Source organism: Necator americanus, chromosome X (assembly GCF_031761385.1).
Source record: "Necator americanus strain Aroian chromosome X, whole genome shotgun sequence".
NCBI classification, from domain to species: Eukaryota; Metazoa; Nematoda; class Chromadorea; order Rhabditida; family Ancylostomatidae; genus Necator; species Necator americanus.
In genome coordinates, this window is record NC_087376.1 from 16,156,176 (window position 1) to 16,169,462 (window position 13,287).

At 41.8% G+C, this 13,287-nt stretch overlaps 4 protein-coding genes across 7 annotated transcripts; 2 read left to right on the top strand and 2 right to left on the bottom strand.

Annotated features, from left to right (window-relative positions):
* Positions 1–4,103: 4,103 nt before the first annotated feature.
* On the bottom strand, positions 4,104–4,658 carry RB195_023481 (uncharacterized protein; the record flags this gene model as incomplete). 2 transcript variants are annotated; one of them, XM_064210934.1, is made up of 1 exon in its annotated part: positions 4,104–4,658. In XM_064210934.1, the coding sequence occupies one exon, from the start codon at positions 4,656–4,658 to the stop codon at positions 4,104–4,106; it is 555 nt and encodes a 184-aa protein (XP_064066814.1). The 2 variants fall into 2 exon arrangements, with proteins under 2 accessions (XP_064066814.1, XP_064066815.1); XM_064210933.1 differs by having other exon boundaries at positions 4,104–4,622.
* Positions 4,659–5,176: 518 nt separating this feature from the next.
* Positions 5,177–6,721, bottom strand: RB195_023482 (uncharacterized protein; the record flags this gene model as incomplete). The annotated part of the gene is made up of 1 exon (XM_064210935.1): positions 5,177–6,721. One exon carries the CDS (start codon positions 6,719–6,721, stop codon positions 5,177–5,179), a length of 1,545 nt encoding a protein of 514 aa, XP_064066816.1.
* A 380-nt stretch (positions 6,722–7,101) lies between these two features.
* Positions 7,102–9,020, top strand: RB195_023483 (uncharacterized protein; the record flags this gene model as incomplete). 2 transcript variants are annotated; one of them, XM_064210937.1, is made up of 2 exons in its annotated part: positions 7,102–7,212; positions 8,445–9,020. In XM_064210937.1, 2 exons carry the CDS (start codon positions 7,102–7,104, stop codon positions 9,018–9,020), a joined length of 687 nt encoding a protein of 228 aa, XP_064066817.1. The 2 variants fall into 2 exon arrangements, with proteins under 2 accessions (XP_064066817.1, XP_064066818.1); XM_064210936.1 differs by lacking the exon at positions 7,102–7,212 and having other exon boundaries at positions 8,685–9,020.
* Positions 9,021–9,049: 29 nt separating this feature from the next.
* RB195_023484 (uncharacterized protein) lies at positions 9,050–9,979 on the top strand (the record flags this gene model as incomplete). Of its 2 annotated transcripts, XM_064210939.1 has the most annotated exons (2): positions 9,050–9,406; positions 9,472–9,501. In XM_064210939.1, 2 exons carry the CDS (start codon positions 9,050–9,052, stop codon positions 9,499–9,501), a joined length of 387 nt encoding a protein of 128 aa, XP_064066820.1. The 2 variants fall into 2 exon arrangements, with proteins under 2 accessions (XP_064066820.1, XP_064066819.1); XM_064210938.1 differs by having other exon boundaries at positions 9,050–9,979.
* Positions 9,980–13,287: the final 3,308 nt, after the last annotated feature.

Sequence of the window (13,287 nt, forward strand, 5' to 3'; positions counted from 1 at the left end):
AATACATTCAGAAGGAAATTAGCCTTATATACTGAAGTTCATAATGCGTTTCATGAGTTCTGTTTGAGTTTCTTCAATTTGAACTCTATTCTGGGGATTAGCTGGGTGCCAATCAAAGAAAAGCTATGAAGAAAAGATGAAAAGTGGGTTTTTCAGAAATTTGCAATTTTACTGGCCGTTTTTATTATGGTTCAAAGTAAATACAAGCGACACTTTTACACAATAATCAAGATCGTACGAAAGAGGGAAAAAAATCAAAAGTAGCATGAGGTTGCCTTCAGCAATGTTTTGATGAAATATGAAAGTTTTGAGTCCTCGAGTAATTTAAAACTATTACCTTAGACTATGTTAGGTTCAGAGTCAAACGTATAGTTGTGAAGAAAATCCTTCTGATAACAACCCCTCCCTCCATACGAGTCCCTCCGGAAAACGACTTCTTTCTAGTATAGCCGCTCAAACAACAAAGAAAAATTAGTTATGATAAACAGAATTAAAGAAACAAACTGGACACTTTATAAATAAATCAAGTAATTTAGTATAGCAAATATTAACAAATAATGCTATAATGGATATGAATATAAAATGACGCAAGTAAAATAAAAAATATATAATATAATATAGACACCGCTGATAACCCACTGTAAGGATTAGAAGTGAGTCAGTATATATGTACAAATATAAATTGTAAAAATGAAGAAGCTGTATTCGACAACAATTCTTCTTTTGACAGTGATTACTAACGGTCAAGAGTTCGACTCCTGCAGGAACTATTATTTTTGCAAAATGGGAAAAACAGCTAAAAATGACAAAAAAAAACGCTTTAAAACCATTTTTACGCTACTTCCTACTATTTAATAGGATTTATCAATTTTACTCATCGACAATGGAAAAGAACAGTTAAGAGTTCGATCCCCGCCGGATTTTTCTTTTGTTTTTTGCAAAATGGAAGAAACAACTAATACCGACAACTAATAACGAGCTCTAAAAGCACTTTTTCACTATTTTCCACTTCTTGCACACAATTTTACTCATTGCCCGTGATTATAGACAACGAATAGGTTGATCCCCGCGGGAATCTTTGCAAAACCGGAAAAAATTGCTGAGAAGAACATGTCGCAGTTATTCTGAAGTTGTATTTAGAGCACTGTTCGCCGCACACAGGTGTTATTTAAAGGTCATTTAAGAGACTAGAACCAGGCCTTCATTTTGGAAATTACAGGTGGCCTGGTCGGATTTCGGTAGCTTGAAGTAAAAATGAACAACAGACCACAGAAGAGACGGAGGAAGACAAAGGCGGCTGCTTTCTGGAAAATAAGTTTGCGCTATAAAAGGTTTAAAGTATTTTTTCAGGGACACTCTAGTTTTTTTGAAAGCTGGTTGAGAAGAAGATGAGAAATTTAGCATTTTTTCTAAACTTTTTCTCAACTAGATTGTAAGAGAACGACAACTACTTGGAACAAAGTAAAGGTGAGTTATGATAGCAGAAAACTTCAAACCGAATTCGTCTTCATAAACTACGAGCTGAGTTATTGGACTTTGTTTGAAGTCATACAGAACTTAACGCGTTGCCGAAAATCTGAGCATTCGCACCTTTTTCCGTTGAGAGATTACGGTAGCGCGGTTGAAAAATTCGATGATATATTTTGATATAGTATCGGAGAGAGAACCCTTGACTGCAAAGTTCGATCTCCGCAGGTGTTATGGTCCTCTAAAAAACTAGTTGAGGAAACTTGAAAGTTTGTGGCAAAATTTGGAAAAATTCTCTCTTTCAAACTTTCCAGTTTCGAGTCGAACAAAAAAAAAAGGCAAAATTTTTTCTCAACTAGGTTTCAAAAAAACTAAGAAAGCTAGAACGAGTGCCATACACTTGTGTCCTCAATCAGCTTTAACCTACTATGGAAACCGGATACTCAGTCTTTGATTCCCTTTCTCATACTCAATATTTTCCATTTCCTTAGGGAATTTTTTTTGAACAGCTCACTTAAAAGCAAGGGTGCAATGCTTCGTTTAGAGCGCAATGTAATTTTGTATAGTTCACTCTTTTTTATCTTTCGTACTCATGACTCCTCGTACATATCCTAATCTGGCTGTCTTTCATTTATTTAGTATTTTCCCAAACTAGTCCCGGACAGAAAGTGTAAAATTATATCGGCAAAGTCTTCCAAAAATACTTCACACCGTGTAATTTTCTAACATTTTCTACGTCTTGGTATGAGTTTATTTGAATTCGACAAACCCCTTGTCTTTTTGTCCTTGCTCTCTTCACATGTTTTTCTCCTCTGCTGACAAGCCTTACGACCTCCCTTCTCCGACACCCCTCTTACCACTCCCTGTTGAGAAATTCTCAACGCACGCTTGATCCTGGCTAGGTTGCAACAGTTGCCTTTTGGCGAATAATTGACGCCATTTAGCACACGTCTCAACGATAGGCGGTTTGCGTAAATATCTCAAACAGGAAATGTATTGAAGTATAAACCGTTCTGAAATTCCCATTTTATGACAAGATAACAGAGATACGATGGTATCCGACGGAGCAGCACCATCACTCACCGTCGGTTTTTCAATGCTCATGGTGCGTGGTACTTTCTATTTTTATTCCCCTTTTTAGATGTGAAATAAACAGCCTTGAAATTTCCACTCTATAGCGATCTACAGAGATACTAAATGTGATGTTTCATGCGCTTGTTTGACGTCACCTACTCTTTTGAAATTCCCAGAAAACAAGAGAAATGTAGCATTACTGTTCTACGAGGTGAAGTGGGAGTAACCAAGTGAAATTCTGAAAGAACAGACAAAAGTGGGGATACTGTAAAATCGCTAATTCTTTTGCAGAAAACAAAAAAGTCGCGGATTCGCGACAGCCCTAGTTTAATCTCTGTTGTAAGATCTGGACACCAGTATATGCGTGTGCGCGAGTTCTACCAATTGGATATAATTAGAATTCTCAAAGCCTACCAATAAAACAATTTTTTAAAAAATTACTTACTGCTACACCTTAACAAGGCCGTTTCCGAGATAATTCCGCTTCAAGAAATGAGGAAGGAATTTTCAGATGTATTGTTCGAAAATTAAAATGGTAGCTACATATTCGTAATTCACATACTATTTTGAACAATTTAGTATCTCTCACGTCCATAGTTTCATAAATTCGAAGTTGAAAACTCACAAAAGTAACAAATTTCAGCTGTAGAAACAATCGACGTTAGTAGCATAAAATTTTCTCTCTCTAAAACGGGAAGATTCCCTTTTTAGCTAATGTAGAACGCTCAATAGCATATAGCGAGAAATCCCTGGCAGGGGTAATAAACCGAGCTCGTATTGAAAAAATCGACTTCTCACATCTGATTCGCAAGTATTTCCTACGGTGAACAAGGTCAAGAAAGTCACGTGCGAGTTAAAAACAACGTTTGAGAGCTTTTTCAAGGTTAGGATATTTTTATTTAACACAGATGCCGATGCACAAATTATGTGACCATCGCTGGAAGAACCTGGAACTCCTACAACGAACCAAAAAATAATATGGTTAAGTCGGGCTTGGCTTATTGATTCAATGGCTTATTGGTATATGAAGGCGCACTCTGCAATGTCGTTTGTTCATTTCGGCAGTCGTCACTCTATAGAGTTCCGTGCTTACCTTTATCTTCGCTCCTCGCATGCCTGTTCTTTACGTCACTATGTTGTATGTAGCATATTAGTCTTTCTTGAGTGTTGTAAGATGCTTGTCTCTCGAGTGAATTGTAACTTGTTGTGTAGAGACAAATTTCTGCAACTCATCTTGATAAGCTGAAAGATCTCTTGCAAATGGTGACGAACAACTACAATCTCCTTTGTACGGCTTCTGTTGCTAAGATTAATTTCTGTTTACAGAATGATTCGACTAAGAAGTAAAAGTGACATAAAATTGATTGCTATGAAAAAGGAATCGATGGCGAGGACATTTGCAGGTACAATACAGAGAACAGTAAATCTTTTTGGAAAAAGGCAGCCAAACACCATTAATCGACGCAGTCTAATGTACTAATGTAGAAAAAATAAATTTGATCATTACTCTTATGAAATGAAATGTTGCAAAATAATTAACATTACTTACTTACTTAGATACTTCACTCGACGTGCGGGCCCCAGCATCTCTTCCACTCGTTTCTTTCCCTCGCCATTGTCATCCAAGATGTTCTCAAGCTTCGTGAGTGACGTTGACGAGGTCCTTGAGCCGTATCCAGCTGAGCTCTCAGCTGGTCCATCCGTGCAGCGAACACGTCACTCCATCTCGTTGGCGGTCTCCCTCGGGGGCGTTTAGCGTCCCTTGGGATCCACTCTAGCGTTCTTTTAGTCCATCTATCGTCGATTCTTCTCATGATGTGACCGGCCCATCTATGTTTTGCTTTCGATACATATTCCGCTGGGTCGCAAAGACGGGACAATCCTCTCAAAAGACATCTCCCAAGGGCTCTGTGGGTAGTAAGAAGCTTCCTGGACGTGGCAGCGGTGTCTGCCCACGTCTCCGCTGCGTAACAGAGCGCTGGAAGGACTGTCGAGTCGAACAGATGGGCACGAAGATCATGGTCCGTCAGTTGGTCCGTAGCTTCCCTGACGGCTGCGAATGCTGCCCATGCTGCTCTCATTCTTCTACTCAGTTCTTCCTTCAAGTGGTTTCTCATGTTTATAGAACGTCTGAGATATGCGTATGACGAAGTTTCCACGATTTAGGAGCCTTATAGTTATACCCCTCCGTCCTCGCAGTGCGCGTTCTTCATGAACTGTGTCTTCTTTCTGTTTATTCGTAGTCCTATTCTCTTCCCTGCTTCGTTCAATTCGTTGAGCATCGTTTCTGCTTCATTGGTACTGCTCGAAAAGAGAACGATGTCGTCCGCGAAACGAAGGTTCGAAAGAAATCTTCCATCAACACGTATGCCCCTTTCTTCCCAGGATAGTGATTTCATTATCCATTGCAATGCAGCCGTGAACAGCTTTCCAATGGGTATGGTGAGGGGGCGGTGGAAAAGCTGTATCCTAGTCGTGCATCGATCGTAGCAATTGGCTAATATCCTCACATACGACGCCTCCACACCTTGATCGACCAGCGCTGACGGTATTGCATTCGTTTCTACGCTGTCAAATGCTTTCTCATAGTCGATGAAGGTTAGAACAAGGGGCAGGTGATATTCCAGGCAAAAATCTATGACCCTCGACACGGTCTGGATGTGGTCCAAGCAGCTGAACCCTTGGCGGAATCCAGCTTGTTCTTGAGGCTGGGCTTCATCCAGCGTCCAGATATGCGCGTGAGGATGATCCTGGTGAATGCTTTGTATAACACGCTCAGCAAGCATATCGGACGGTAGTTCCGAAGGTCCTCTCGGTCACCTTTCTTATGGATAAGAACGGTTCGCGAGGTCTTCCACTGGTTTGGGATCCTTTCTTTCTGAAGATAGGATGTCATGTGCGCTGCTAAGATTACATGAAGCGGATGGCCACCAGCCCGAAGAAAGTCTGCTGATATAAAATCAGGTCCGGGGGCTGCGCCAGGTTTCATGCTCTTGATAGCGACTCGTACTTCCGAAGGGAGAATCCGGGGTGGAGCTTCGCCAGTGGGGATGATTGGGCTTGACAAAGGAGTTGATGAACGGAAAAGGTTCGAGTAGAACCTCTCCGTAATGATTTCCATCTCACGACGACAAAACGTGCGAGTCCCGTCTTCGCTCAGCAAGGTTGCTAGCGGAATATTATATTCGCGGAGATCTCTGCGGCACTTCTTTAGACTCGTTCTTCTTTGTGCTGCTTCTAGAATCTTCTTCTGCCTGTACTTCAAAAGATCCTCCTGCAATGCTTTTCTGCAGCTAGTGTTTGCTACTAACCGCTCAATGTGCGATGCATTTGGTTCAAGCCTCAAAGCCCTTCTTCTTTCCAACAATTCCTTAGTGTTCTTCGAAATTCGATCTAAGTTTGTCATGCGCGGTTTCGAGGCGCAGGCTCGTAATCTTCTAAGCAGCATCTCGAAGTCAACGTTTGGGTCCTCCTCGATGTGCCAGTCACCTTGGGACAGGGAGTCCTCGAGTACGCAATCGTCGTAGACGACTTCTTTTCTCCTTCGTTGCCGATAGCAGATGTTCTTTTCCATAGTGTGGCTAAGTCGCATTTTCGCACGAAGGAGACGGTGATCAGAACCGCTACAAAAGGATGGTACTACTGAGACGTCAAGTAGACACCACCTCTGGTTGGTGAGTATGTGGTCGATCTCCGCACGAGTCGCGCCATTGGGCGATTCCCATGTCCACCGACGATGATCTTTTTTCATGAAAAGAGAGTTCCCATGAAAGAGGCCTGCGGCGGACAACAGCCCGGCGAGACGATTGCCATTTTCATTCCGGTCCCCTAGTCCAAATCTTTCGATCCTGTATTCCTTTTCTGTGGCCTTTCCTAGTTTTCCGTTGAAGTCTCCGACAACGAATTTGTAAAAGGACTTCTCGTTATGGACTACTTCCTCCAGCTCCTCGTAAAACGCGTCCAATTCGGAATCATCAGCTGCTGATGTTGGTGAATAGCAGTTGATGATACTGATGGATTTTTGGCGCAGAGGGCGGAGGCGAAGAATGGCCAGACGAGGTGACAGGATCTCGTGAGAATCGACAAGATGGACGACAGATGGGTGCACAACAAAACCGACACCGCCTACGTTTCGCGACGGAACCTTCTCTCCACGAATGACGAGTGTACCGTCATTCATCTGTCGTACGTCGCTCCTTCTGCACTTGGTCTCCTGCAGAGCAATCACGTGAAATTTGAGAGCTCTGCAGCTCCGAGAAGGGCATGCAGGTCGGCGTCTGTGAAAACTGATCTCGCGTTGTAAGTACACAGTCTGAGACAGTCTCCATGGCGAGTCGTGCGTGTGTCGCCTTGGTCCAGAATCAATGACGTCCTGAGCAACCTGAGATTTGATCGCCTCTCACCGGTCGCCATACCGTCCGACGGCGAGCTTAGCTTTCACCAGAGGTCGTCGCCCAACCTATATGGATCAGGGAACCACCTTGCGACATTTTGCCAAGACGGTGGTGAATCTTAGCAGTGGTTTACTCTTAGCTAGGCTTCCGATTCCGAGAAGTCGGAATGTCGGATGTGTCGAACTCCTTCTCAGCTTGGGAGACCCTGCCGGAGGACGAACCTCCGCTGTGCATCGCAGTTCGACGCCCAGTGTCACCTCCACGCCACTATGAGGCGGTAAACCGTTGTGGAGGAATATTCCTAAGTAACTCCTGGGTTCCGTAACGGATTGCTTCTTGTGGACAGGAAGTGCAATAGCGCATCTCCAAATCCTCCCTTCAATCCATATTGAACGAACGATCTTCGTCATTTCACAAATCCCAGACGGAAGAAATTAATTCAGCATTTGTGTGCTAAGGGGAGGGTTGCCTCCTCGACAGTGATTCCGCTGATAGTGTTCAGGACAGGCGAATACTTCTTCATATTGCCGCTATACTGTTTCAGACAGCTCTGGATTTTTTGATTCTGACAAAGAGGTCTTCTTTGTCAGATATAAAAAATGCTCCATGGGATAGAACCGTTTTCCAAATCAAAAAATCAAGAAACTATAGATGTGAGAGATAATAAATTGTTCGCAATAGTATGTACATTACGAATATGTAAGTATCATTTTAATTTATATTTAAATATTAATTTTTTTGTGATATAAAAAATATAAAAATACATTTAAAAATTCCTTCTTTGTTAGGAGAGAGCTAAAGCTTAAGAGGCGGCATCTTCCTCTTACAGCGCTTTTCTGGCGTTAATGGGGTTGTCTCTTGCCACGTAAACTGATGACGTCGATGATTCCTCTTAAATGTGGATGCAATGAGATTCATCTGCCCGCAAAGGTCTATCAGATGATTTCCGTTGTTCGATGTTTGCTCCATGAGATAGAACCGTTTTCCAAGCACATCGGTTTGTTGTTCAAGTCCCTTCCTTCCATTTGCATTAGTTCCGACAATTACCGCTTGTTGGCTTGGTATCTTGGATATCAACGTATTGAGTTTATCATAAAACGTGTCTTTCTTGTGGTCTTCAGTGGTTTCCGTAGGTGCGTGAGCACTAACGATACAAAGTATGAGTCCTCTGCGATCGTACAAAGACGCATCTGGACGACGTTGAACCAAATTTCTCCACCAGGTTGTTATAGTCGTTCCTCACAGCTATCGCACAGCCACCTACATTCCTCATCTTTGCATTCTCTCATTTAGCAGGGTGTTGGACGACAGCACTTTTTTGCAATGTATGGGAAGCTTTTGCCATGTAGCAGTACCGGTTATATTATGTTTGTACGTTCCCAACGTACGGCACCCGGTCCCGACAGAATAAAACCAGAACAACTGAAAAACCTTCCGCCAGTACTCATCAACACCCTGGCGAGGCCCTTTACACGTTATCTGTCGGAATGCAAGGTTCCTAAATAGTAGAAGATTAACAAGACCGTGTTGTTGTATAAAAAAGGAGATCCACATGAAATCGGCAACTATCGCGCAATCTGCTTACTGTCCGTCATCTACAAACTCTTTACAAGAGTGATCCTTAATAGGATTGAAAAAGTCTTGGATGAAGGACAGCCATGCGAGCAAGCAGGGTTTCGAAAAGGATTCAGCACGATTGACCACAATCACACTGTTTCGGAACTCATCAAGGTATCACGAGACTACAAGATGTCGCTCTGTCCTACCTTCATCGACTTGAAGAAGGCCTTCGACTCAGTTGAGACGGAAGCGGTCGTGGAAGCCTTGAACAAGCAAGGCGTCCCTACTCAGTACATAAAGGTACTTCGAGAATTGTACAGTAACTTCACGACCGGAATTTCGCCATTCTACAAGAATACCATCATTGACGTGAAGAGGGAAGTCCGACAGGGTGATACAATCTCACCCAAAATATTCACAGTTACCTTCGAGAACGCAATGCGAAAATTAGAATGGGACGACATGGGAGTGAAGATTGATGGATGGCAGTTACACCATTGCGCTTTGCTGATGACATCGTACTGATAACATCTAGCATCAGCCAAGCGGAACGAATGCTGACCGAATTCGACGAAACATGTGGATGCATCTGTCTTCAGCTGAATCTACAAAAGACGATGTTCATGCAGAACGGATGGGTATCGGATGCCCCATTCACGCTCAACGGAACGAACATATCCGAATTCACCAGCTACGTTTGTCTGGGTTGGGAATTGAACATGATGAACGACCTGACTCCCAAGCTGGGCAGGAGGAGACGAGAGGCTTGGGGAGCGTATAAGAGCATCGAGGGTGCAGTGAAGAAAACCAAGAACACCCGGCTCGGTGCTCACCTCTTCAACACCACCATACTTCCTGCTTTCACCTATGCTTCGGAAACCTGGGCATTTCGCAAGCAGGAAGAAAACGCGGTGAGCGTCATTGAACGCGCAATTGAGAGAGTGATGCTAGGAGTATCCCGTTTCACGCAAGTGAGGGACGGGATTCGAAGTTCTCTCCTACGTGAGAGATTGAAGATTAGAGTCGCGTTTGCCAACAAAAGTAAAATAAGGTGGGCCGGACACGTGATGGGCTTTAACGACAACCGTTGGACCAGAGCCGTGAGCGACTGGATTCCGGGTGATATTAAGCGCACTACAGGAAGACCGCCGACCCGATGGTCAGATTTCTTCACGAAGTCCTTCAAAGAAAATTATGATGCTCTTCGTATCCCACGCGAAAGGAGGAACCACTGGGCTACTCTGGCACGCGATCGGGACAAATGGAAGGCGCCCCCTCGACCAGTTCGAAAATCAACGGGAGTCAAGGTGATCAAGGTGATCGAGGTGATCGAGGTAATCAAGGTGATCAAGGAAGAATTACTGGTGCCCGCTCGACCAGTTCGAAGATCAACGGGAGTCAAGGTGATTAAAGTGACGTTCTCAACGCGTAGAATCAAGAGTCTGATTGCGTTTAGTAAAAGCAGGTGCACCACTTGCAAGTAACAATCAAACTTGTATGTGCGACCCCAAAAATTACAACAGGTAATGTAAACATCAAAGTTGTAACCTTGGCTGCAAAAAGCAAAAATTCGTTTTGAGCTGGAAAATTAAGAGGTGAAGGCATCCTATCTTCAAAATTATGAAACTGTAGATGTGAGAGATAAAAAATTGTTCCGAATAGTATGTGCATCACGAATATGTAGGTATCATTTTAATTTATATTTAAATATAAAAAAAATATTTTAAAAATAATATAAAAAGTATAAAAATATATTTAAAAATCCTTTCCTCATTTTTGGAACGGAAGTATCTCGGAAACGGCCTTGTTAAGGTATAGCAGTAAGTAATTTCTTGAAGAAGTGTATTAATGGTAGGTTTTGAGAATTCTAATTAAAGCCAATCAGTAGAGCTCGTGCACACGAATCTATTGATGTCTAGAATTTACAAAAGAGATTAAATTGAGGCGATTAAATTAGTCGTAGACAAGACGAAAAAGACGCCGATGCGTGTCTTTTTCGTTCTGTGTGTGAAGAATTAGCGATTTTGCCACAGAAAGTAAGTGAACATTGATATCGAGCTGCCTTTAGAATCTATATTCAACAAATGCTAACGAAACCAGTCATAAAGGAGCCGATAAGTTTGCCTGTAATACTATCCGTTCCAAATCAACAGAGACAAGCATGCCTGTTTATATTTGCTATACACGGTTTGCAGTATATTGAGATCGACAAAATTGTTTGGAGGTTAAACAATGCATCACGAAATTTCACGAGATGACTTTTGACCTTAAGGCTTTCATTTGCCACAATACAAATTGTAATTTAAAAAAAAATTAAAAGAAGATTCTCTTTTTAGCTGATGTGGGACACTCAATAGCATATAACGAGAAAACCCTGGCAGTGGTAATAAACCGAGCTCGTATTGAAAAAATTGACTTCTCACATCTGATTCGCAAGTATTTCCTACGGTGAACAAGGTCAAGGAAGTCACGTGCGAGTTAAAAACAACGTTTGAGAGCTTTTTCAAGGTTAGGATATTTTTATTTAACACAGATGCCGATGCACAAATTATGTGACCATCGCTGGAAGAACCTGGAACTCCTACAACGAACCAAAAAATAATATGGTTAAGTCGGGCTTGGCTTATTGATTCAATGGCTTATTGGTATATGAAGGCGCACTCTGCAATGTCGTTTGTTCATTTCGGCAGTCGTCACTCTATAGAGTTCCGTGCTTACCTTTATCTTCGCTCCTCGCATGCCTGTTCTTTACGTCTCTATGTTGTATGTAGCATATTAGTCTTTCTTGAGTGTTGTAAGATGCTTGTCTCTCGAGTGAATTGTAACCTGTTGTGTCAAGACAAATTTCTGCAACTCATCTTGATAAGCTGAAAGATCTCTTGCAAATGGTGACGAACAACTACAATCTCCTTTGTACGGCTTCTGTTGCTAAGATTAATTTCTGTTTACAGAATGATTCGACTAAGAAGTAAAACTGACATAAAATTGATTGCTATGAAAAAGGAATCGATGGCGAGGACATTTGCAGATACAATACAGAGAACAGTAAATCTTTTTGGAAAAAGGCAGCCAAACACCATTAATCGACGCAGTCCAATGTGCTGATGTAGAGAAAACAAATTTGATCATTACTCTTATGAAATGAAATGTTGCAAAATAATTAGCATTAACAACATTAATTAGTTTCATAATTTTCAAGACGTTGAAAAATTGACTAAAGTAAACATGTCCTAGCTCCAGTAACAATCGATTGTAAAGGCATAAAATTTATTCTACTACAAAATCTGCAAGAGAATAATTTGTTGTAGGATGCCTTCACCTCTTGCTATTCTAGCTCAAAACGAATTTCCGTTTTTTGCAGCTAAAGTTACAACTTTGGTGTTTACATTATTTGTTGTGATGTTTTGGGGCCATGCACACAAATCTGATTATTACCTGCAAGTGATGCCCCTGTTTTTACTAAATGCAATCAGGCGCTTGATAATACGAGTTGGGAACGTACGAGCTATATAACCTGCACTGTTATATGGCAAAAGCTTCCCATACATTGCAAAAAGGTGCTGTCGTTCAGCACCATGCCAGAGTCCATATACTGAAAAGTTGAATGCCTGTGGGAAACATGGAATCTTTGGCAACAAATATCTGTCTCGTAACACGGAACAGCCGGTTGCTGTCAAGTGAGCTCCAACAAGCCGCTCTATCCAGACTGCAATATCTCTGTGTGCCTTTTGCTGCACTTCAGGAAACGCACATGAGAGATCAGCCCATCATCAGCATCGAAAATTACACCATCTAATGTAGCGATCCTGATGAAAGGAATGCGGGTGGCTGCACGATAGCTGTGAGGAACGACTATAACAATCTGGTGGAAGAATTTGGTTCATCGTCGTCTAGATGCGAATTTGTACGATTGCGGGATTGCAGAGGACTCAAACGCTGTATCGTAAGTACTCACACGTCCACGGAAACCACTGAAGACTACAAGAAGGACGCGTTTTATGATAAACTCAATGCGTTGATATCCAAGATACCAAGCCAGCAGGCGGTAATTGTCAGAATTGATGCGAATGCTAATATGGGACTTGAACAAAAAACCCATTTGCTTCGAGGAAGCAACGAATAATTCCAAAAGCAACCAGGTAAAGGACATAAAATTAGTTGGGTTGAATCTAAAACATCTTTAACAGGGTCAAGCTTGATAGGAACGTCTGGAATCTCCATCTTCGCACTCGTAGAAGCAAAGTTCAGTACCACTGTTAAAAAGAAATGTAGTGAATTAGTTGTATGCTGAACCCTGTTTATGACGAAAGGGTTGGATCTCTGCTGTGGACAGAAATTTTGTGGGACCAAAAAACTGAGAACTACACAGAACACACATATATACGCTGTTCTCGGCCTTTGAGCTCTTAAACACTTTAAATATATTTTGCAGCGGTTTATTCTATACTTTTAGTAATTTCCTTTTTTTTTCTTCTTAGAAATTCATATAAAAAACAAGTGGGTATTGGAGGATAATTCCCATTCTCATATTTTTCATTTACTCTATTGACAAACGAAAAAAAAAACTTATCAGTAAAAGTTAATGTTCTGAAAGAGAAAAACTTTCATTCCCCCCAACAACTGCGAGTGCTATTGTTTTACATTAATTGCTAGCTGAGTGACCCGACATCGCTCAAGATCATGCAGTCTTTTAGGGTGAGCCAGAAATCGGAATTTCAGCAAGCGCAGATGTTCACTGTCACTGCAAATGTGTACATATTCTTTGCTATGTTTTCTTTCTCTGCATTTTTTT